The 23,889-nt window shown below is 46.4% G+C and overlaps 1 protein-coding gene across 1 annotated transcript in view; it reads left to right on the top strand.

Moving 5' to 3' along the window:
* ABHD16A (abhydrolase domain containing 16A, phospholipase) overlaps positions 1–22,651 on the top strand; it is a 36,346-nt gene extending 13,695 nt beyond the window's left edge. The window contains exons 7-20 of the mRNA XM_082210008.1: positions 890–994; positions 2,215–2,329; positions 2,465–2,566; positions 3,648–3,711; positions 5,902–5,951; positions 8,309–8,432; positions 9,444–9,548; positions 10,876–10,939; positions 13,572–13,628; positions 13,851–13,913; positions 14,764–14,840; positions 17,369–17,467; positions 18,939–18,985; positions 22,324–22,651. Coding sequence (XP_082066134.1) covers positions 890–994; positions 2,215–2,329; positions 2,465–2,566; positions 3,648–3,711; positions 5,902–5,951; positions 8,309–8,432; positions 9,444–9,548; positions 10,876–10,939; positions 13,572–13,628; positions 13,851–13,913; positions 14,764–14,840; positions 17,369–17,467; positions 18,939–18,985; positions 22,324–22,407 — 1,156 coding nt within the window. The 3' untranslated portion in view covers positions 22,408–22,651. The remainder of the gene's footprint in view (positions 1–889; positions 995–2,214; positions 2,330–2,464; positions 2,567–3,647; positions 3,712–5,901; positions 5,952–8,308; positions 8,433–9,443; positions 9,549–10,875; positions 10,940–13,571; positions 13,629–13,850; positions 13,914–14,763; positions 14,841–17,368; positions 17,468–18,938; positions 18,986–22,323) is intronic.
* Positions 22,652–23,889: the final 1,238 nt, after the last annotated feature.

The raw sequence follows: 23,889 nt of genomic DNA, 5'->3' as shown, positions 1-23,889 counted from the left end.
TAGGATTGTAGAGTTGGAAGAGATCCTGAGGATCATCTGTTCCAACCCCCTGCACTGCAGGAATATGCAGCCATCCCATGCAGGGATCAAACCTGCAACCATGGCGTTATCAGCACCACGCTCTAACCCACTGAGCTATCCAGGATCTCCAGACATCCCCAGCATTAGCTGGGGATTTGCATCCTAGCCAATGCATGACGTCTCCAAGTGATGTGGAAAGAGCATTCATCGGTTGAGACATTTCATACATTTCTGGTTGCTGTGCACATTCTTCCTTGGAGACTTTGCACATTCACCGGCAAATGTATGTAAATTCCAGCGCCTCAATTTTGCACATTACCTAGTTGGGGTAATGTGCAAAAAGTAGAAGGGACGCGGGTGGCGCTGTGGGTTAAACCACAGAGCCTAGGACTTGCCGATCAGAAGGTCGGCGGTTCGAATCCCCGCGATGGGGTGAGCTCCCGTTGCTCGGTCCCTGCTCCTGCCCACTAGCAGTTCAAAAGAACGTCAAAGTGCAAGTAGATAAATAGGTACCACTCCGGTGGGAAGGTAAATGGCATTTCCATGCGCTGCTCTGGTTCACCAGAAGCGGCTTAGTCATGCTGGCCACATGACCCGGAAGCTGTACGCCGGCTCCCTCGGCCAGTAAAGCGAGATGAGCGCCGCAACCCCAGGGTCGGCCACGACTGGACCTAACGGTCAGGGGTCCCTTCATCTTTTAGTTGGGGTACGTAGCTGCCTATTTACCTCCCAGATGTGCATATGTTCTCCGCTAACCTGTTGCCCTCCAGATGTTTGGGGCATGGAGCTGACGGGTCTTGTAGCTCCCAGAGCACCTGAAGGGCACCAGAGAAAAGTCGGGGTAGTCACTTCCAACTCCCTCCTGCAGGTCAGATTCCCGAAACGTTCCCCTGTTGCGGTCAGAACCAAAGCACCGGAGTGCTGTCAACGGCTTTCTCCACGCCCTTAAGAAGCTGCCCTGCCAGATTGCCAGGTAAACCTCCTTTTTCGCTCTTTGCCCTTTTGCAAATTATAGCTCAGAAGCATGAGCCCCTGCCTGCTGATGCCCACAGTTATCAGCGTTTGGCCTCTGACATGCCAGGAGCCCAACTGGAATGTGCTCTAAAGACTGGCTGTCTCATATCCTACTTAGGGTAGGGTTTTCATAGTTAACCAGGGTCTCTGTTTTCAATTCATAGAGTCCTTTCTACAGGTCAGTTATATTCGCTGTGAGACATTGTTGTCATAGACATGGTGAGGTTGGTGGGAGAAAGAAGGCGGGTAACGATCCTTATTTTCCTTAGTATATGTGCAGAGTTATTGGGTCGGTGTCATGAGGGTAGGTTCTTTGAGGCGTTCTCAAAGTAAAGGAAGGATTGAACTCTGATTAGTAAGAATACACACAGAAGCTTGAGCTAGCAAGACTCTGAGAAGGCTGCGTATAATAATCTGTCTCTCTACCCCTCAGCCCAGGTTGTTTTATTCACAAAAGAACTTTTTACAGAGTGTTCGTAAGAACAAATCAGATTTCTTCTGAGCATTTCAACAAACCCCACGTGGGGACAAAGTTAAACTACAAACACTAGTTAGGCATGCATACTTTTGGGTAAATGAATGAAAACTACAAAGGAGTGCATTCAGCAACCCTGGAGGTCATAAACAATCAATACACATGATAAGAAAGATGGCCAGGAGGACAGCGATCATTACCACCTTTATGTGAGACCTGTTTCCTGGCCCTAAGATTAACATCCTGGGATTAACATATCAGAAAAGCTACAGCAAAGAAACTGCCCACTGTCTTTGATGACCCAGGACGTCTGTCTGTCTAAGTGTGTACGTGACTTGTGAAGAAAGAGAAATGGAACAGGGTTGCAAAGGTGTGGATTGATCAAGAATCATATCAAAATAGTTTAAACCCAGTCAACGCAATGCTTTCATTGCTGACACAGATGGCTTACTCTATATTTGTTATAATTCCTCATAGCAATCCCACCTGATCATTACAGTTCTTCATTTGTCTGCTTGTTTGTTTTTGTCATGGGTGCAAGAAGTTGAAGAGCCCAGAGCGTGGTTGACTGGGGGTGCAATTAGCCCCAAAACTTCCACTGAGTTTTCCATCCATGGTTGGAGACTCCTTCAGTGCAAAGCTCAGCATGGTGGTTGCATACTTTGGAGACACCGATCCCTTATTTTTCCTTTATTTCTTGACAGCTTCATAGTGGCTCACACCTTTGGACGACGCATGCTGTACCCAGGCTCCGTGTATCTGCTGCAGAAGGCCCTCATGCCCATGTTGCTCCAAGGGCAGGCCCGGCTGGTGGAGGAAGTGAGTGCCAGCTAGCTGCGATCAGTTTCTCCGTAGCCGGACGGCACGGAAGTGCTGCTTCCCGGCTTCGTTTTGCACCTGGGGAGCTAAGAGGCTTAAATCCCAACTGTGCTCTGTCCCTCTTGTATGTTGCAGTGCAACGGGAAGCGAGCGAAACTGGCGGCTTGCGATGGAAATGAAATCGACACCATGTTCATGGACCGCAGAGAGACCTCTGAGCCCCAAGGCAGGAAACTGGTGAGTTGACACCCAAGGACTAAGATCTTGTTCATTCATCCAGTGCTGTGCAGGGGCAAGAGATGAAGGAAAGCGATGATAATAATAATAATAATAATATAATACTTAATAATTTATTTATACCCCGCCCATCTGACCACTCTGGGCGGCTCCCAACAGAATATTAAAAACACAATAAAACATTAAAAACTTCCCTAAACAGGGCTGCCTTCAGATGTCTTCTAAAAGTCTGATACAGTGGTAGCTCGGGTTACATACACTTCAGGTTACATACGCTTCAGGTTACAGACTCCACTTACCCAGAAATTGTTAGAGGGGGATTTTCCACTGGTGGCAGATGACAGAGACTCTGACTCCATGAGACAGGTGTAAAACCAAATTAAATAAAGGTTTTATTTCAAAACAACAAACAGCAAAGCTTGTGGGTGTTTTCCCTACAGGCAGCGTTCAAACTGCAGCTTTTGTCCTTTTGTAGCCATGGCCAGCTGCAACCAGTAGCCCAGAGCTCACAAAAACTGTACTTAAAGGTATAAACATGTTTCTATTCTTTTTTTTTTTTTTGCAAGTGAATTTTTATTGTTTTCCTTACATATTCTTTTCCAACAAATTGTAATAGCACCATACATTTCCTTTGACTCTGCCAAGTCACAACCCAGAATGATTCCCAACAGAAATATTACCTCGGGTTAAGAACTTTGCTTCATGATGAGAACAGAAACCGTACATTGGCACAGCAGCAGTAGGCCCCATTAACTAAAGTGGTGCTTCAGGTTAAGAACAGTTTCAGGTTAAGAACAGACCTCCAGAACAAATTAAGTACTTAACCCGAGGTACCACTGTAGTTGTTTATTTCCTTGACATCTGGTGGGAGGGCGGGCGCCACCACCGAGAAGGCCCTCTGCCTGGTTCCCTGTAACCTCACTTCTCACAGTGAGGAAACTGCCAGTAGGCCCTCGGAGCTGGACCTCAGTGTCCGGGCTGAACAATGGGGGTGCAGACGTTCCTCCAGATTTGGCTTGCTGCAAGGTACATCTGCTGGCTTCAAACATAATAGCTTCCCTCTCTCCCTTTTTCTCTGCAGGTTATTTGCTGTGAAGGAAATGCGGGCTTTTATGAAGTTGGCTGCCTCTCCACCCCGCTGGATGGTATGATTCAAGTCTCTCTTTTTCCCCACCAAAAAACAAAGCAAAACTGTTAGGGTTAGAATGGAACTTTGCATTGTGCTGTTTGAGAGAGGGAAGCACATTTGGGCGCAACCGTTCTAGTTCTGTTTTTCCAGCTTGGACAGAGTTGCTCAGTCAAGACGTTCTGATTCCCAGAACCTGATGCAGGAATTTTTGACTGTGGTGCTGGGGACTTGTGAATTGCCTTTTCCTGCCTCTTCAGATATTTCTGCGACTGAACCAGAAAGCAGGTGACTTTATCATCTGCGCAACTCTCCACTAATACGTGCCCTTCCCTGGGATGCAGAGAGATGCTCGGCACTGATACGTTCAAATCTTGCTGGGGAGAAAAAACCGATCTTTCCTTCTTCTGCTCCCCAAATGCTGTACTTCAGGTGCTGTTCCACTTGATAAAATGAATGGCAATTCCTTGTTTATTGCAACTTGGAAGTGGCGCCGCACGAACAGGCTAACAAGTGAAAATGTCCTTCGACCAAAGAAGCAGAGGCGACATTTTGTGAAGCTCGTGGGGACCTGCTGGGCTTTCCACGCCCTTGTTCATGAGATACATTCCTCATTAACCAGGCCTTTGGCTGATTAACATCCAATGCCCTTTTAGAATGTGTTGTGGAAGAGAGGAGGATTATGGGGTTGTCTTTATTTTTAAAATGTATACATTGTTATTTTTATAAATACAAGACAAACTAGAAGACACCCAAATGCCCTGGTTAACACAACACCAACTACACGCCCTCTTAAACAACCCAACAGTAAAATCAGCAGCAACTAGGCCCCTGACAACCTTCGAAAACCTCCTCCTAACAACAAAGGGAAACGGTAAAGGGACGGTATCCGCAATATACAAAATAATACTCCAAAATCCCGCAAATCCCCTAGACGCAATCAAAAAACAATGGGAGAATGACATAGGCTATGAGATTAACCCCACTCAATGGACCAGAATGTGGTCTAACCCCCCCTTTAAATCCATATCAACGAAAAGAAAAGAACTCACATTGAAACTCACCTACAGGTGGTACCTAACACCAAGGAAACTAGCGCTAATACACCCAGGAACCTCACCAAAATGCTGGAGAGGGTGCACCTCTACAGGCACATACCTCCACATGTGGTGGGAGTGTCCCAAAATCCAACTATTCTGGACGACAGCCATACAAGAAATATGTACAATAACTAAGCAAGTAATAGACATCACCCCAGAATTGGCCCTACTAAACATCTTCCAAGACAACAATGCCCATTTACACCACAAAGAACTCATAACCCACCTGCTCTCAGCAACCAGAAACACCATAACCAGACACTGGAGAGACCTGTCAGGAGTAAGCATGGACCAATGGTACCAAATAGTATGGGAAACAGCCCTACTAGAAAAATTAACTAACAAACTGAAACTGACACGGGGACAAACAGAAGAAGACACCTTCACCCCGGTATGGCTCCCCTTTATTACACACACAGCCCAACAGGACATTGACAATAATCCACCAACAGCATACAAATCAATATGGCTAACCTGATCCAAAACACCCACCCACCTCACTCACACACGAAAACAAAGATCACCACAGCCAATCACAAGCAAACAATCACACCCTAGGCCAACCCCAACCTCTCTCTCCACCAAAGGAACACAAGTGAACAACACAAACAACGCTGACACCAAACTCTACACACATTAAACATAATAGAAACACCGCCACCCGACCCCACCCCCATCCATCTTCCCTCCTGCCACCCCCCTTTTTCTTCTCTCTCTCTTTTTTCTTCTCCCCCTAATGCCTCAACAAATGAAATGGATTTGTAAAAATGTTACATGAAAAAAAACAAACCAAAAATGAGGCACTACACTTCTGTAAAACAAGAAAATCCTTAATAAAATATTTAAAAAAAAAAAATGTATACATTGTGATTTTATGTTGTGGATCACCCTGAGATCTACAGGTATAGGGCAATATACAAATTGTATCATCATCATCATCATCATCATCATCATGCCAGTCACCCATGACAGCACCTCTCCCCACTTGCGATTTCCAGCAACCAATGTTTAGAGGCGCACTGCCTCTTGACGGTCAAGTTTAAACGCAGCCATCGTGCCCAGTGACAGCCTTACCTCCTATGAATTCACCCTCTCTCTTTCTCTTTTAGCTGGATTCTCAGTGCTGGGATGGAATCACCCCGGATTTGCAGGCAGCACGGTGAGTTACGTCAAGATTTTATTATTTTTTGTTTTTTAAATCATTTTTTTAAAATTTTCCAATAAAAACAGTCTATTAACATATCCATATAATCATAATCCAATTAAAAACAATAAACTAAAAAAACAACCAAATTACAGTCCAAATTATTAATTATTACAGTGGTACCTCGCTTCAGGTTACATACGCTTCAGGTTACAGACTCCGCTAACCCAGAAATAGTGCTTCAGGTTAAGAACTTTGCTTCAGGATGAGAACAGAAATCGTGACCCGGCGGTGCAGCGGCAGCAGGAGGCCCCATTAGCTAAAGTGGTGCTTCAGGTTAAGAACAGTTTCAGGTTAAGTACGGACCTCCAGCACGAATTAAATACTTAACCCGAGGTACCACTGTAATTTGTTCTGGGCTTCCCATAGTCTGGACCTCTGTAGTATATCTCCAGTATCTTCGTTCCTGCCTTCCTCTTGTTGTTCTCATATTTTCCACATGCCTTTCTCAATCATGTCAGAAATCATTTATCCTTTCCTCCATCGAGTACAGCTTTGTTTGTGTATATATATTTTTTCAACTGTCTGTTTACTAGCGCAGCTTTTCCTGATTCCATTCCAATCTTCCAATCCAGGCTGTTGTCCAAGTCTAATTGTTAAATTATTGAGCATACTGCTTGCAATTATTGAGCATACTGTTTGCAAGTTACGCCGAGATTTTAAATTGGGTTACTTTTAGGGCATCCGGTGGGTATTGTCTGGATAAATCCAATTTAGATGGACGGACCCATTTGGAATCGGGCACAGGGGCGGTGGGTGCCTGCCTGCCTCCAGTGGTGAGAAAGATGTGCCCTTTCATTTAGACATTTCCTCAAGTCACTCGGAATTCTGGATATCAAGGCTTCTCTCTTCCTGGTCTCTGCTCTCTGCTTTGCACTGTCTCCCTTAATAAAAGAGAGAGCAGCACAGCAATTGGTCCTTCCACAAGGAAGGGTAGGTCCTACCATCCAGGTTGCGGGGATAGAATGCCGTTCCAATAATAATAATAATAATAATAATAATAATAATAATTATTATTATTATTATTATTATTATTATTATTATTATTATTAATAATAATAAAAAAAAATATCACACTTTAAAAATTTCCCTGAACAGGGCTGCCTTAAGATGTCTTCTGAATGTCAGGTAGTTGTTTATTGCCTTGACATCTGATGGGAGGGCGTTCCACAGGGCAGGTGCCACTACCGAGAAGGCCCTCGTTTAGCACTGGATCAGCGCTGGAGATTCTCGCACACAAAACCCCCCAAACCCATGTCCTGTAGCATCATGTTCTTATGCAGCAAGGCAAAATTGGCAAAGTGGTAGCTTTCTTCCTGAAGAGAATTGCAGGTGCTTCTGAACAAATAGCAATGACTCCTATTTCAAGTGGGCTTGTCGTACGATCACAGAATTGTAGAGTTGGAAGGGACCCCAGCGGTCATCTAGCCCAACCCGCTGCAATTCAGGGCTCATCGTAACTGCGTGTGAATTGTTTCCAGGTGTTGAAGCTGCCTCTTCTGTCCTAAAGTCTCTCATTCCCCACATGGCTCAGACAGAACTGAGGCACTCAAAACGGAGCACGTTCGGTTTCCGAAAAAAGTTCACAAACTGGAACACTTACTTCTGGGTTTGTAGTGTTTGGGTTCCAAGTTGTTTGAGTACCAAGGCGTTTGAGAACCAAGGTACCACTGTACCGTCCTCCTGTTCTCAGGAAGGTTCAGGAGAAGGGGGAGGCGGTCCCCACCATTCCTCCTCAGCCCAGCCCCTGACAGGCCCCTTCTCAAGGGGGCAAGCGAGCGATTGTTTGTCCATTGTTAACTGAAGCATTTTTACCCCGCTCTTCAATTGAGACGGTTTCCGGGACAGCTTACAAAGATCGCTTAGCTAGACAGCCCCTGCTTTCAGGTTCACAGTCTCTCAAAGACATGACACAAAAGGAATGGGGAAGGAGGAAGAATTGGGAAAGGAGGTTTGCCTGAAGGATAAAATAAAATACAGTGGTACCTCGGGTTAAGTACTTAATTCGTTCCGGAGGTCCACTCTTAACCTGAAACTGTTCTTTACCACTTTAGCTAATGGGACCTCTCGCTGCCGCCGTCCGATTTCTGTCCTCATCCTGAAGCAAAGTTCTTAACCTGAAGCACTGTTTCTGGGTTAGCGGAGTCTGTAACCTGAAGCGTATGTAACCCGAGGTACCACTGTAAAAGCGAGAGGAAGCAGAGAGGAAAGGAAAGCTCTCTTTGATCAGGCACATGCCATCCCCCCAGCTCTCCCAAGAGTCTTCACTCCCAGCCTCTCCTTGCACTGACCATTTCCCTCTCCTGCCTCAGGGAGTGCCGCTGCCTCAGAATGAAGCCAACGCCATGGATGTAGTGATGCAGTATGCCATCCACCGCTTGGGCTTCTTCCCTGAGGACATCATCCTCTATGCCTGGTCCATTGGGGGCTTTACAGGTAAGAAGCACTGCTAGCCAGAGCTGTGAGGCATTGATAGGCAGGGGGAAAGGGATTAACCAGAGATGGGCTGGAACAGGCAGGAGAACGACAGCATGCAATTTGCCCTGGATTCCTGGGAATATGTGCAGGGCCTTGTGAGGGAAACCCCTCTTGAAGGCCTAATAATAATAATTTATTATTTATTCCCCACCCATCTGGCTGGTTTCCCCACCCACTCTGGGTGGCTCCCAACAGAATTAAAAGCAAAATAAAACATCAAATATTAAAAGCTCCCCTAAACAGGGCTGCCTTCAGATGTCTTCTAAAAGTCAAATAGTTGTTTATTTCCTTGACATCTGATGGGAGGGCATTCCACAGGGAGGGCGCCACCACCGAGAAGGCCCTCTGCCTGGTTCCCTGTAACCTCACTTTTCTTAGCAAAGGAACCGCCAGAAGGCCCTCGGAGCTGGACCTCAGTGTCCGGGCTGGACGATGGGGGTGGAGACGCTCCTTCAGGTATACTGGGCCGAGGCAGGCCGTTTAGGGCTTTAAAGGTCAGCACCAACACTTTGAATTGTGCTCGGAAACATACTGAGAGCCAATGTTGGTTTTTCAGGACTGGTGTTAAATGGTCTCAGTGGCCACATGATGTCATCTCCCTGGAATTAGGCGAGGGGGGTATTTGTGCCCAGAGATGGAAAGTCCATATAGCACCTGTCATTTCCCCCACAAGTTGACACAATGTACGGTCCGCCAGTAAGTTCTCCTTCTATAAGCCGGTGCAAACAAGGCATGTCCATGCCTTCAAGAAACAAACTGTTCTGATATTTCTAGCCATAAACAAGAGCGGGGAGTTGGAATAATATTATAAGTTTTGGGAGCAGGAAACCTCAGCCTTAGGATGGGAAGGAGTCAATACTTTGTGGTAGTCAAACAGGGGAGAGGAGTGGCGTCGATGCTCCGTCCAGCGCACATTTGAGTTCTCCAATAACTCCTCTTGTCTCTCTCTTCTCTCCTCCAACCCAACAGCCACTTGGGCCGCCATGTCGTACCCGGATGTCAGTGCCCTTATTCTGGACGCCTCCTTCGATGACCTCGTTCCTCTCGCCCTCAAGGTCATGCCGGAAAGCTGGAGTAAGGGGAAGAAAACAGAAAATGCACATCTTTTCTATGCTCAAATGGTTTCAGACCCTTTTATTTGTTTGTTTTGAAAGTTAATATGCAAGTGCTCAAACAGAGAGTTAATATGCAAGTGCTCAAACCATTCAGCACCCTAGCACCCTTGGAAGCCCCTCTTTTTTAAAAAAAAATGATATTTATTACTTTTCGAACAGTTTCAACACAACACTACAAACAAACAAAAAGAAAAGAAAATGAACAATACAAATACAATACAAAAACACTACATAACATATTAAACTAACAAAACAAAACAAAAACAAACAAAAACATTTTAAAAACACCTTAAACATTTTCAATATCTTATCTTTCATTCGCTTCTTTCCAACGACCTCCTCACACCGCCCTTTTTGTATTCCACTTCTATTAATTTTTTCAGCAATTCCTTTCCATCTTCCTCTGTTTTCTATCCTATAATTATCTTAACACATTCTTGCCTTATTTTTTCCTTTAATTTTTTCCTTCAATAGAAAATTAATGGAAGCCCCTCTCTTGGCTCTTGAATTTAATCCGTTCCGGGATTCCGTTCGACTCACAGACCAGTTCAAAAACCAAGGCGTGGCTTCCGATTGGCTGCAGGAGCTTCCTGCACACAGTCGGAAACTACACGCCAGATGTTCGGCTTTCGAAAATCGTACGGAAACCGCAACGCTCACTTCTGGTTTTCGATCGTCCGGGAGCCGAAACGTATGAGTTTCAAGGCATTCAGCTTCCAAGGTTCTACTGTGTAGAAACACAAAATGCGTACAGTGGTACCTCTGGTTACAAACTTAATTCGTTCTGGAGGTCCGTTCTTAACCTGAAACTGTTCTTAACCTGAGGTACCACTTTAGCTAATGGGGCCTCCCGCTGCCACTGTGCGATTTCCGTTCTCATCCTGAGGTAAAGTTCTTAACCCGAGGTACTACTTCTGGGTTAGCGGAGTCTGTAACCTGAAGCGTCTGTAACCCGAGGTACCACTGTAATAAAAACAAAAACAACCCAATAACATTCCCTCTCCCCAACACATTTTTAAAAGGCACTGGGTGTCCATCAGCCCATAGTCTGGTTAAAGAGGAATGCTTTTCCCTAACGGTGTACAATGAAGGTGCCTGTCAAACCTCTCTGGGGAGGGATCTACTAAGCGTACATTTTGTCTGTGCCACTTCCTGTCAGTGACCAGCCCTCTCTCCCATCTCCACTGCACAGTAAGTGGTGATTCTGGGTGAGGAGAGTTAAGCCAGGTTACGGACTTGTTTGCTGGTGGACGAAGCTGATCTAACGCCTTCCCTTCCTTCCGCAGGGGGCTTGGTCACCAGGACCGTCAGGCAACACCTGAACCTAAACAACGGGGAACAGCTTTGCAGGTAGGCAGCGAAGGAAAAACTGGATAGTCAAAAGCGCCGACAGGAAAATGAGGAGAAATTAGCAAACGTGTTGACATCTAATCTTTGGAATAGTGAAGCTGGACTTTGCATATCAGTGAAAAGCCGGGGTGGAAATGAGCTGGTTTTAAGAACAGGCAGGCCGACGGTCCCCATATGGATGGGGTGGTTTTTCCTTCCCAGGGGATTGCAGCTGGCTGTCTGCCTTTCAAGAGGGTTTTTGAAAACTCAGCCTCCTTACTTGGCTTTTGACTGAAAGCTTTTACTGCATCGCACAGATTGCTCTCTGGTGGAATCGATTGTAATGAAATTTCAGGCTTGTTGCCGGTCAGGTGGCTTTATCTTTGAAAGGCAGCTTGGAAAACACGTGGTGTCAAATATTAAACCCTTCAGCTGAACGATTGTCACTTTTATTGGAGCAGTAGCTGGGATCCCCAAATCACCAGGAATACTTTGGGGGGGGGGAGGGAGAAAGAAATGGAGCCAGGGCAGATTTGGCTTGGTTACAAAATACTGGATTCCCTCAGCTCGCGGAAATGTTTTGTCTGATTGGTGTGCTGAGGGGAGAGATCCGGTGGTACTGGGATTGGGGAGTTATTGAGATTGTGTTGTGGAACAAGGGAGAGTCTGTCTGTAGCAAGACAGAAATCTAGTACCACACATGATGTGTTTTGGCTCTTGTGGCAAGACCAATAGGCTAATGTAAAGAAATAACCGTGTGTTAACATTTGGATGGCACACAGATCCTGTGCAGAATGAGAAGGAATAGAGACCTCTTTCCTTGCTGCTGGAAATTCCGTCTGAGACCGACTTTGAGTCTTTGCCTTCTACTAGCCTTCAGCTGCCTGGTGCCTTTCACATACAGTGGTGCCTCGCAAGACAAAATTAATTCGTTCCGCAAGTTTTTTCTTCTTGCGAGTTTTTCGTCTTGCGAAGCACGGTTTCCCATAGGAATGCATTGAAAATCAATCAATGCGTTCCTATGGAGACCATCCGGGGACAGAGGGGAAGCGCCGCGCGCCTTCCCCTCTGTCCCCGGACCTGTTTAAAGCAAGGGGCGGCGGGGAGAAGATTGCTTCTCCCCGTTGCCTGCCCCGCAATCTCCGGGGACAGAGGGGAAGGCGCATGCGCCTTCCCCTCTGTCCCCTCTTTTGAAACAAGGGGCGGAGGGGAGAAGATCGCTTCTCCCCGTTGCCGCCCCTTGGTTCAAAAGGGGTCCGGGGAGAGAGGGGAAGGCGCACGCGCCTTCCCCTCTGTCCCGGAGATTGCGGGGCTGGCAACGGGGAGAAGCGATCTTCTCCCCGCCGCCCCTTGCTTCAAAAGAGGTCCGGGGACAGCGGGGAAGAAGCGCTGCGCTTCCCCGCTATCCCCGGAGCTTGCGGGGCAAGCTTCGTTTTGCGAAGCAAGCCCATAGGGAAATGGGTCTTGCGAAGCGGCTAAGAAAACGAAAAACTCCTTCGTCTAGCGAGTTTTTCGTCTTCCGAGGCGTTCGTCTTGCGGGGTACCACTGTATTGCCAGACTACATCTCCCATCATCCATTGGCACGCTCTTGGCATTGCGGTACCAAAGACAACTGGGGTGTACCACGTTGCTGAGGGCTGATCCACATAGTACTTTCCTAGATGCTTTCCCTCAGAGCCACCAAGGACCAGAAATTTGATCCTAGTTAAAATGAAAGCTGTGTGAGTTGCCAGCCTCCAAATCGAGGTTTGGCCATTTGGTGGTTACAATCATGACAGCCTCTGCTTTCAACTGGAATTTGGCCCCAGGTCCCCACAAGATACCAAATGAACACCCTTAGCTAGCTAGGTTACATGAATTCAACAGACTCAGCGGTTGTGTTTAGGACACCACATCTCAGCTTTTTAAGCCAAGATATGTGTGAACCTGCCGTGAGGTCCCTTTGCATTAAGACACGATTAAACCAAGACGTTTCTGACCACGGCTTCCCATTTTCATCCATACTGGGAGGCTGCAGTTACCAGCTTAGGAACAAGCCAAAATCTCAGCATCAACTTTCAGCTGTGGTTTGTGATCCTGACGTGTTCCAAACCATAGTTTCTTGCTTTGGACAGAACAGGAAGTTAGAATTACAGTGGTACCTCGGGTTAAGTACTTAATTCATTCTGGAGGTCTGTTCTTAACCTGAAACTGTTCTTAACCCGAGGTACCACTTTAGCTAACGGGGCCTCCTGCTGCCGCCGTGCGATTTTTGTTCTCATCCTGAAGCAAAGTTCTTAACCCAAGGTACTATTTCTGGGTCAGCGGAGTCTGTAACGTGAAGCGCATGTAACCTGAAGTGTATGTAACCTGAGGTACCACTGTACTTAGAAGCTTCTTGGTTTCATTGTGGCTCGTGCAAAGGGAGGAGCCAAAGGGTCTTCACAGGATATGATTGCCTGAACCTTGCCAGTATCTGCTTCACATAGGATATTTTGGGTTGGTTTACTCGGACAGTTTGATCTTCTTTTGGAGAACTGCAGTGCAGCGTACCTATGGCTTCTAGCCAATCTCCCAGTCATTTGTCTCGTTGAGCCCAGTTAGCTTAGCTTCAGCAGCAGCATACAATCTTCAGACAACGCATGTGCCTTGACATGGTCTCCTCCTCTTCAGATACCAGGGCCCCGTGTTGCTGGTGCGCAGAACCAAAGATGAGATCATCACTACGACGTGAGTAAAAACTGCAGTGGAGAAAAATAGCCTGCTATCCGGCCGGCATTGCTAAGCCGTACCTGTCCCAGCTGAGATGTGAACGATGAGATAATGGAAATGTTGCTTCTACTTAATTGCTGTCCCTCAGAGAAGAGGATGGCCTAGGGGAAAACCGTGTCATCTTTGGTAGAATACACAAGAGTAATACAGTCCTAACTCTATGCACTTCTGGTTCTCTAGGGTTCCTGAAGACATCATGTCCAACAGAGGGAATGATTTGCTTCTGAAGTTGTTACAGCACAGGTGAGCAGATGTTGAAATCACAGTCCCAGCTGCACCATCTCAAAATTATTGTCGGTTCCCTTGCTCTCACATTTTCTCCTGTGTGACGTGACTACTGCCAGGGCGAAGCTAAAACCCGCTTTCCCACTAACTTGAAAAGGTTCTGAAAATCAATTACGTGGCACTTTTGTGGGTTGACATGTAGCCACATTGTTGTTGTTGTTTAGTCGTTTAGTCGTGTCCGACTCTTCGTGGCCCCATGGAACAGAGCACGCAAGGCACTCCTGTCTTCCACTGCCTCCCGCAGTTTGGTCAAACTCATGCTGGTAGCTTCAAGAACACTGTCCGACCATCACATTCTCTGTCGTCCCCTTCTCCTTGTGCCCTCCATCTTTCCCAACATCAGGGTCTTTTCCAGGGAGTCTTCTCTTCTCATGAGGTGGCCAAAGTACTGGAGCCTCAGCTTCAGGATCTGTCCTTCCAGTGAGCACTCAGGGCTGATTTCCTTCAGAATGGAGAGGTTTGATCTTCTTGCAGTCCATGGGACTCTCCAGAGTCTCCTCCAGCACCATAATTCAAAAGCATCAATTCTTTGGCGATCAGCCTTCTTTATGGTCCAGCTCTCACTTTCATACATCACTACTGGGAAAACCATAGCTTTAACTACACGGACCTTTGTTGCCAAGGTGATGTCTCTGCAGGGTAGCCACATACCCTGATTTTTTGGTAACCCAATTTTTTCACGCTCTCTTAACTTCTCCTCTGTGTCACTGCCCTTCCCTCTGCACCCAACATGGACTCTCCTCACTTCTAATCCTTCTTTGTTGTTGCTGGCTGTGATCCGTTTCAACGAGCTTCTCCCTGCCTCCAGGTATCCCAAAGTCATGGCCGAAGAGGGCATCCGAGTCGTACGAGAATGGCTGGAGGCTTCCACACCCATGGAGGAAGGTAAGATTGGCAAATGCCAGGATCGGAGCAGACAGCATGGTCCTCCTCCAGGTCTGGTGAGCTACAAACCTCCCATCCGCCCCAACTAGCATGGGCAGTGGTCTGATGGAAGTTTGGGCACCACAACATCTGGAGGCTAATATCATAGAATCATAGAGTTGGAAGAGACCACAAGGGCCATCGAGTCCAACCCCCTGCCAAGCAGGAAACACCATCAGAACACTCCTGACATATGGTTGTCAAGCCTCTTGCTTAAAGACCTCCAAAGAAGGAGACTCCACCACACTCCTTGGCAGCAAATTCCACTGTCGAACAGCTCTTACTGTCAGGAAGTTCTTCCTAATGTTTAGGTGGAATCTTCTTTCTTGTAGTTTGGATCCATTGCTCCGTGTCCGCTTCTCTGGAGCAGCAGAAAACAACCTTTCTCCCTCCTCTATGTGACATCCTTTTATATATTTGAACATGGCTATCAGATCACCCCTTAACCTCCTCTTCTCCAGGCTAAACATGCCCAGCTCCCTTAGCCGTTCCTCGTAAGGCATCGTTTCCAGGCCTTTGACCATATCACGTTACCTAAGGTAAAGGTAAAAGGACCCCTGACCATTAGGTCCAGTCGTGACCAACTCTGGGGTTGTGGTGCTCATCTCGCTTTCCTGGCCGAGGGAGCAGGCGTACAGCTTCCGGGTCATGGGGCCAGCATGACTAAGCCACTTCTGGCAAACCAGAGCAGCGCACGGAAACGCCGTTTACCTTCCCACTGGAGCGGTACCTATTTATCTACTTGCACTTTGATGTGCTTTTGAACTGCTAGGTTGGCAGGAGCAGGGACCGAGCAACAGGAGCTCACCCCGTCGCGGGGATTCAAACCGCCGACCTTCTGATCAGCTAGTCCTAGGCTCTGTGGTTTAACCCACAGCACCACCCATGTCCCTTCACGTTACCTATCCTTGTGCAAATCTGCAATAGTGCCTTAGGTTGGGCCAGGTATTGCGGACAAGTGTAAAAGTTAGCAGCGGTACAGAAGTTCCTCCAAAAGCTTCAAATGTCTTCTTTTTAAAAAACTTTTTAGGCCTGTGTTTTTGGCATTTTGCCAAATGAGGTGGGGCAGCGCTTGATTTATAAGGGTTCAGGCTGGGGAGGGGCACTAACGTCTGGGAAGCAACCGCCCATCATCATTTTTGGGAGCGAGTCAGGGGACCATTCTGGGCATAAGTCAGGCTGGTGTAGAGTCACTGGTGTCTCTCCCTTTTGCGACAAGCTCCCTCCCGCACTGGAGTCCCAGAACCAGACAAGGCATGAAAAGGGCGGGGGAGAGTTTAGCTGCATACAGGCGCAGTCTCCGATTGCTTGGGAAAAGCTCTGGAGAAGAGGGGTCTTAGACACCTGTGGGGAAGCGGGGACTTTCAGTCTCTGCAACTGATGCATGGGGTAAGACAGGCATCCCCAAACTCGGCCCTCCAGATCTTTTTAAGACTACAATTCCCATCATCCCTGACCACTAGTCCTGCTAGCTAGGGATCATGGGAGTTGTAGGCCAAAAACATCTGGAGGGCCGAGGTTGAGGAAGCCTGGGGTAAGACCTACCAGAATAAGCTGCTGTGCTCATCTGGTCTGATGCTCAGTCAAGTGAAGATTGTGGGGGTTTTTTACTAATAAAGAGTTACAGTGGTACCTCAGGTTAAGAACTTAATTCGTTCTGGAGGTCCGTTCTTAATCTGAAACTGTTCTTAACCTGAAGCACCACTTTAGCTAATCGGGCCTCCTGCTGCTGCTGCGCCGCTGGAGCACGATTTCTGTTCTCATCCTGAAGCAAAGTTCTTAACCTGAGGCACTATTTCTGGGTTAGCAGAGTCTGTAACCTGAAGCATCTGTAACCCGAGGTACCACTCTTAATTCCAACTTTAAACGGTGTGATTTACTGCCGCCTCGCTCTTTTGACAGCTGCAGTCGCTCAACAGAAGGGAATAGCACTCTCTCTACAATAGCGTGGGGAGTGTCTTCTGGACCAGGCGCTGTATGCAACCATTCTGACAGACTCTCCCTGGACCATACAACTTTGCCTGGCTGGAATGTGTCTGTGAACCCTGATTAACACTGACAACACCTCTTGCTTGCCTGAATGGATGGCGAGAGAGGAACGTGGGAATGTTTATCAAATCTTTCCCACTATGCAAAGATTTATTTATTTTTTAAATACTCCTGTTTCCCTGGCCCTGCCCACCACCGGCATATAGATGCCCAGCAGAGAATGCAGCCTGTTAGCGGAAATACATTCCCTATTGGCGTGCTCAGTTGTCTTTTTAAAAATAAGGTGTGTGGCCAAAGATGAGAGAGTGGGGCTAAAGTTGGACCCAAATTAACCTCATCTGCAAGGAAGAAAAGGTTAATAGATAAACTAGAATTCCAGGATGTGCCACAGTGTGACAGTAAACTTGCCATTTGGCCGCTAGGGCAGCGCGGTTGGCTCTGAAAACCTTCAGGCAGCCAGGTCCTCATTCGCACTAACCTCTTCTTCCTTGCCCCTGCAGCCTCTGTTTATAGCCGCTACGAAGTGGAGGACGACTGGTGCCTGTCTGTCCTGAAGTCGTACAAAGCCGAAGACGGAGAAGATTTTCCCTGGAGTGTCGGTGAGGCCTGTGCTAGAGGGGGAAAGAGCAACCAGGAGGGAATAACGAGGAAGGGAAATGGAAACGGGGTTATGGAATAATGACCAATCGGGCTTGAACTGGCTAGTGGCCACGTTAGCCGCCAGAAGAGTAAGGATGAGGATGATTGGCCCGGGGCCGTTGTCCTTCTTGGTACGTGTGCTGGAATTAGCCAGTGGCGAACTTGGAGCCACCAGTCCCTTTGAACGTAACTTGACCAATTGGGAGTTTAGAACAGACCACTCAACGCTGGAATGGGTGGGTATAAGAGGTGCCAATGAAGACTATTTGAAAGGGGGGAAATTGAGCGGCAATTATCCATGAGGAAGTTGAAAACTTTAGGAATGGGTCCCAAGTGGAGCAGATAATGCAAGAAACTGGTCAGCTGTATATATAATTTTTGAATTTTTTAACAATCATGCAGATTAAATAAGTTTCCCAATAAAAATATACAGTTTGACTTCCCTGGGTTATTTATTTCATAAAACTTATGCACTGCCTGATTGTAAAACAAAACCCCAAAGCGGTTTAGGGAAAGGTAAAGGACCCCAGGATGGTTAAGTCCAGTCAAATTTGACTATGGGATTGCTGCGCTCATCTCGCTTTCAGGCCGAGGGAGCCGGTGTTTGTCCACAGACAGCTTTCCGAGTCATGTGGCCAGCATGACTAATCTGCTTCTGGTACAATGGGACACTGTGACAGAAACCAGAGCGCACGGAAATGCTGTTTACCTTCCCGCCGCAGTGGTACCTATTTATCTACTTGCGCTGGTGTGCTTTCGAACTGCTAGGTTGGCAGGAGCTGGGACAGAGCTATAGGAGCTCACCCCATCACAGGAATTTGAACCACCAACCTTGCATTTGGCAAGCCTGAGAGGCTGAGTGGTTTAGACCACAGCACCACCCGCTGTGGCGGTTTACAAATAGATGAAACCATGAAATCAGGAAAAGATAGCAACCATACTTTAAAAGAGGCATAGGCAAACTCAGCCCTCCAGATGTTTTGGGACTACAGCTCCCATCATCCCTAGCTAACAGGACCAGTGGTCAGGGAGGATGGGAGTTGAAGTCCCAAAACATCTGAGTTTGCCTACGCCTACTTTAAAACAATCAAAAGTTAAAATACTAAAACAGCTTAAAATTACCTTGGCTTTCTTATTAGCCTGCTTTGCAGTTTTAGCTTCTCTTGTGGGCTGAGAGCTAGCTGTTCTGTGGTTTTGTTATCGTGGTTTGTGTGGTGTTGCATCTCCCGTAACCCCTCTGGTATCTGTACAGATGTGCAGTGGGTAATAAATGTTGCAATTTTAAAGCCATCTCTCCCCACATTTTGTGGTATCAAATTATCCCCGTAGAAGAGGCAAGCTGGACTGTGTTGGGCTGGCCATACCAGTCCCGGCTGCCTGTTTCAATCCTGCTAACCTCATCCCTTTATTCTTTTTTTTTTTTCAAACAAGGTGATGACATGACATCTGAAGGAAGACGGCAGCTTGCACTGTTCCTGGTGAGTTCCGAGTCATTTTGCCCCTCCTCAATTGCCCTGTCGGAGTTAGGGCTTTCTGTTTATTTAGGCTTCTTGTATACAGCTTTCCATGATGAAAGACCACAAAGCTCTTCAGATCTCGAGGTCCTGTCTGCAGCATCATCCCTAGGATGCCATGCAGTGAATGGTCCTGAGATTGATTATAATTAGTTTTTTGACATATCATTTCCAACATTCATATAATATAACTTCTTATCTTATACTTTTGACTTCCGTCAACACCTCTGATGGTTTTCTGTTCTTTATCACTTATTCTGCATTTCTTAGTTTTCTCTATTACTCTTAATTATCATTAACTAATAATTCGCCTCATAGTCTTACTTGTAATATTTCCAATAATCCTCCTTACAAAACTTCTTGCAATCCTACTAGCGTGATCTGTTCATTACTATTCCTTTTCAAGTGCCGTATTTTTCGCTCTATAAGACGCACCAGACCACAAGACGCACCTAGAGGAGGAAAACAAGAAAAAAATAATTCTGAATCTCAGAAGCCAGAACAGCAAGAGGGATCTGGCTTCTGGGATGGCCTCTTGCTGTTCTGGCTTCTGGGATAGCTGCACAGCCTGCATTCGCTCCATAACACACACACACACACACACACACATTTCCACTTACTTTTTAGGAGGGAAAAAGTGAGTCTTATAGAGCAAAAAATATGGTAGTTCGTATATTTACTCCAGTCTTCTAAGAATCTCTGGTCCCGCAGGTTTCGAATCCTTCCTGTTAAATTTATCTAATTCTGCATAGTCCATCAATTTCGTCCTCCATTCTTCTTTCGTCGGTAGTTCTTCTTGCTTCCATTTTTGTGCCAATAATATTCTTGCTGCCGTCATTGCATATAAAAACAACTTTACAATCCTGTCTATTAATATCATCTCCTACAATGCCAAGTAAAAATGCTGCTGGTTTCTTAATAAATATATATATCAACATCTTTTTCCTCTCATTATATATCATTTCCCAGAAGTTTTTCACTTTTTTACATTCCCACCACATGTGATAAAAAGTTCCTTCCTTTTCTTTACATTTCCAACATTTATTACTTATTTGATACATCTTAGCTAATTTCACAGGGGTAATATACCACCTATACATCATTTTCATCACATTTTCTTTCAAAGCATTGCGTTCAATGGTCCTGAGATTTAAGCATCTCATGTTCTACCGACTTAGCCAGGGCTTTCCAAACTTGGGTCTCCAGCTGCTTTTGGACTACAACTCCCATCATCCCTAGCTTGTAGGACCAGTGTTCAGGGATGATGGGAACTGTAGTCCAAACACAACTGGAGACCCAAGTTTGGAAAGCCCTGGCAGATGTGATGGAATCCTCTTCCTCTAGGTCAGGGATTGGGGACATCACCAGATCTTACTGGACTCCCAGCTCCCAACAACCATAGTCAGCATGGCCAATGGTCAGGGATGTTGGGAGTTGGAGTCCATCAATATATAGACCAAATGCAGCCTCTTCCATCATTGCTGACTGTGATTGCTCTCTCTTGGCTTGAAATGGCCCTTTTAACATGAAGGGGGCAAATCCCTCTTGAAGTAGGTGTGGCAGCCGCCATCAGTCCTTGCCTGGGTTCAGTGTAGGTGGAACTGGCCTCAAAGGAAAGGGCCCCAGGAAGCAGTGGTCTGTGTGCTGGTATTGTGGTCTGCCTAGCAGGCAGCCAGCAAAACCAAAATGCTTGTTTACAAAGCTGTTGTCCTACCAACTTTACTGTATGCTTGTGAAACTGGACCACTTATAAACTCCATCTCCAACTCCTCGAGAGATTCCATCAAAGGTGTCTCTGAAAAAAAATCCACATCACTTGGGAAGACAGGCAAACTAATACCAGTGTACTAGAAGAAGCAAAGATCACCAGTATCGAAGCAATGATTCTTCAGCATCAACTTGGTTGGACTGGTCATGTTGTTCGGATCCCTGATTATCATCTTCCAAAGAACTACAGTGGTGCCTCGCAAGACGAAAAGAATCCGTTCTGTGATTCTCTTCGTCCAGCGTTTTTTTCGTCTTGCGAAGCAAGCCCATTGACGGATTAGCGGATTAGCGCTATTAGCGGCTTTTAGCGGCTTATCTGCTGATCGGATCAGCTGATAAGCGGCTTAGTGGCTTAGAAAAAGGGGGGGGGGAAACAGCAGGAACTTGCAAGACATTGTCGTCTTGCAAAGCAAGCCCATAGGAAATTCGTTTTGCGAAGCACCTCCAAAACGGAAAACTCTTTCGTCTAGCGAGTTTTCCGTCTTGCGAGGCATTCGTCTTGCGGGGCACCACTGTACTCTATTCCGAACTTAAAAGTGGAAAGCGTAATGCTGGCGGTCAACAAAAGGCAAATCTTTTAAAATGTAGTATAAACACCCATAATTGGGAAACTCTGGCCTGCAAGTGCTCCAGTTTACCAAAGGTGTTGTGGGCTTTGAAGACGTTCAAACTCAGGACGCAAGGGAGAAACGTACTAAGAGGAAGGCACACTTGGCAAACCCTCACCTTGATCAACTCCCGCCTGGAAACCTATGACCCACTGTGGAAGGACGTGTGGATCCAGAATTGGCCTCCACAGTCACGTACAGACTCACTGTTAAGACCGTGTTCATGGAAGACAATCTTACTCGGCCCACGAGTGATCTTCAAAAAAGTAGAAGATTGTGGTCTGCCCAGCAGGCAGCAAAAGCAGTTCTGGGAAGGAGGAAGGAGTTTGGTTCTTACTTTAATATAATTTGTGCTTCCCAACACACAAACCAAAACACTACTCTCCTTCGAAATTCGTTCTTCTCCAATCGTGTGTGTGTGTGTAAAGGGAAAGTGTGTACAAATGCACATATTAGTGAAAATAACATACAAAAATGCGTTCACAGGGGGAATTGCTTGCAAAAAAAAATATTAGGCATAATTGTATGCAAAACCCTGTTGATTAGGAGAAAGAAATTTTTTGTGGAAACTTTTAAAAGAATAAAACAAAATTGCAAACTGTGCAGAAACATTGTGAACTAAAGACAGGAGAAAGGAGAAATTTGCCCACCCCTAGTTTCACCTCTGACCAGTTTGGGGGGTGGGGGGTGGAGAGCAGCAGAGATACTTTATCACAAAGCTCAGCATCTTTTCCTGTACGTTCTGCCCTTTCATTGTCTCCTTCCATTCCTCTCCCCGTGTCCTCACAATTGGTTACTGATTCTCCGGCAAAACTAGAGGATTACTGCTTCCGTTGCCTGAGTTTGCATGTTGTTTCCCCACTGCCTTCCTCATCTTGTCATTGGAAATCCATTTTAACCTTGTTTTCTCTCCTTCTCACTCCACAGGCCCGGAAGCACCTCCAAAATTTTGAAGCGACGCACTGCACACCACTCCCTCCCCAGGAATTCAACCTCCCTTGGAGCTTATAGCACCTCCATCACCCCTGCGCCAGTCAAGGCCTCCTGTATTGATACCTGACCACCCAACGTAGTGCATCTGCTTTTCTTGTGTGCGTGTGTGAGTGAGTCTGACCATCTCTGCTACCCTCCTACTGCAAGCTGTAAATCTGCTTCCTCTCCCCTGTAATATTTATCCTCCAACACCCTCCTTCGCCCAGAAAATAAAACCACACACAGTTGTAGCGGTTCACAATAAAGATGGTATTTTTTTATACTTACCGAGTCTTTTCCTGGCCCGTGTAACTTGGGAAAGGTGGGTGGTGAGTAGGGGGTCTGCCAGCCTTACTGTATGCTTGTGAAACATGGACCACTTATAAACGCCCTCTCTCCTCATAAGATTCCATTAACGGTGTCTCCGAAAAAGAATTCACATCACTTGCGAAGACAGGCAAACTAATGCCAGTGTACTGGAAGAAGCAAATATCACCAATGTCGAAGCAATGATTCTTCAACATCAACTTGGTTGGACTGGTCATGTTGTGTGGATGCCTGATGATCGTCTTCAAAAGCAACTACAGTGGTGCCCCGCAAGATGAATGCCTCGCAAGACGGAAAACTCGCTAGACGAAAGAGTTTTCCGTTTTGGAGGTGCTTCACAAAACGAATTTCCTATGGGCTTGCTTCGCAAGACGACAATGTCTTGCGAGTTCCTGCTGGTTTTTTCCCCTTCCCCCCCCCTTTTCTAAGCCGCTAAGCCGCTTATCAGCTGATCCGATCAGCAGATAAGCCGCTAATAGCGCTAATCCGCAAATCCTTCAATGGGCTTGCTTCGCAAGACGAAAAAACCGCTAGACGAGAATCACAAAATTGGGTTCTTTTCGTCTTGCGAGGCACCACTGTACTCTATTCCAAACTAAAAAATGGAAAGTGTAATGCTGGTAGTCAACAAAATAAAGACTCTCTCAAGGCAAATATTAAAAAGGTAGTATAAACACTGACAACTGGGAAACACTGAGCTGCAAGCGCTCTAATTGGAGAACAGCCTTTACCAAAGTTGCTGTGGGCTTTGAAGACACTTAAACTTGGGATGAAAGGAAGAAATGTGCTAAGAGGAAGGCACGCTTGGCAAATCCACACTGTGATCAACTCCTGCCCGGAAACCTGTGTCCACTGTGGAAGGATGTGTGGATCCAGAATTGGCCTCCACAGTCACTTACGGACTCACAAGTGATTGCCATAGAAGCAGAAGAACAAACTACCTAAGGCAGTTCTCTGGAGAAGGAGGGAAGAGATGATTCTTTTTAACACTGGCATTAAGTGGGGCATCTTGTAGCTATTTTCTTACCTTCCTCCTCAAACCAGCTTAGCAGGGCTGAGGTTGAAGATGGGGGAAGCGCCTCTGACCAGGGGGCCACCAACTTGAGTGCTTTTAAGACACATTTAGGTAAACTGGAGGAAAAGGTTGCTGACCGTTACCAGCCACGAATTATGGGTTCTGTTGGTTTAAAATAG

This window comes from Podarcis vaucheri, assembly GCF_965113315.1.
Source record: "Podarcis vaucheri genome assembly, chromosome: 2".
Classification (NCBI taxonomy): domain Eukaryota; kingdom Metazoa; phylum Chordata; class Lepidosauria; order Squamata; family Lacertidae; genus Podarcis; species Podarcis vaucheri.
This window is presented reverse-complemented; position numbering and strand designations above follow the sequence as displayed.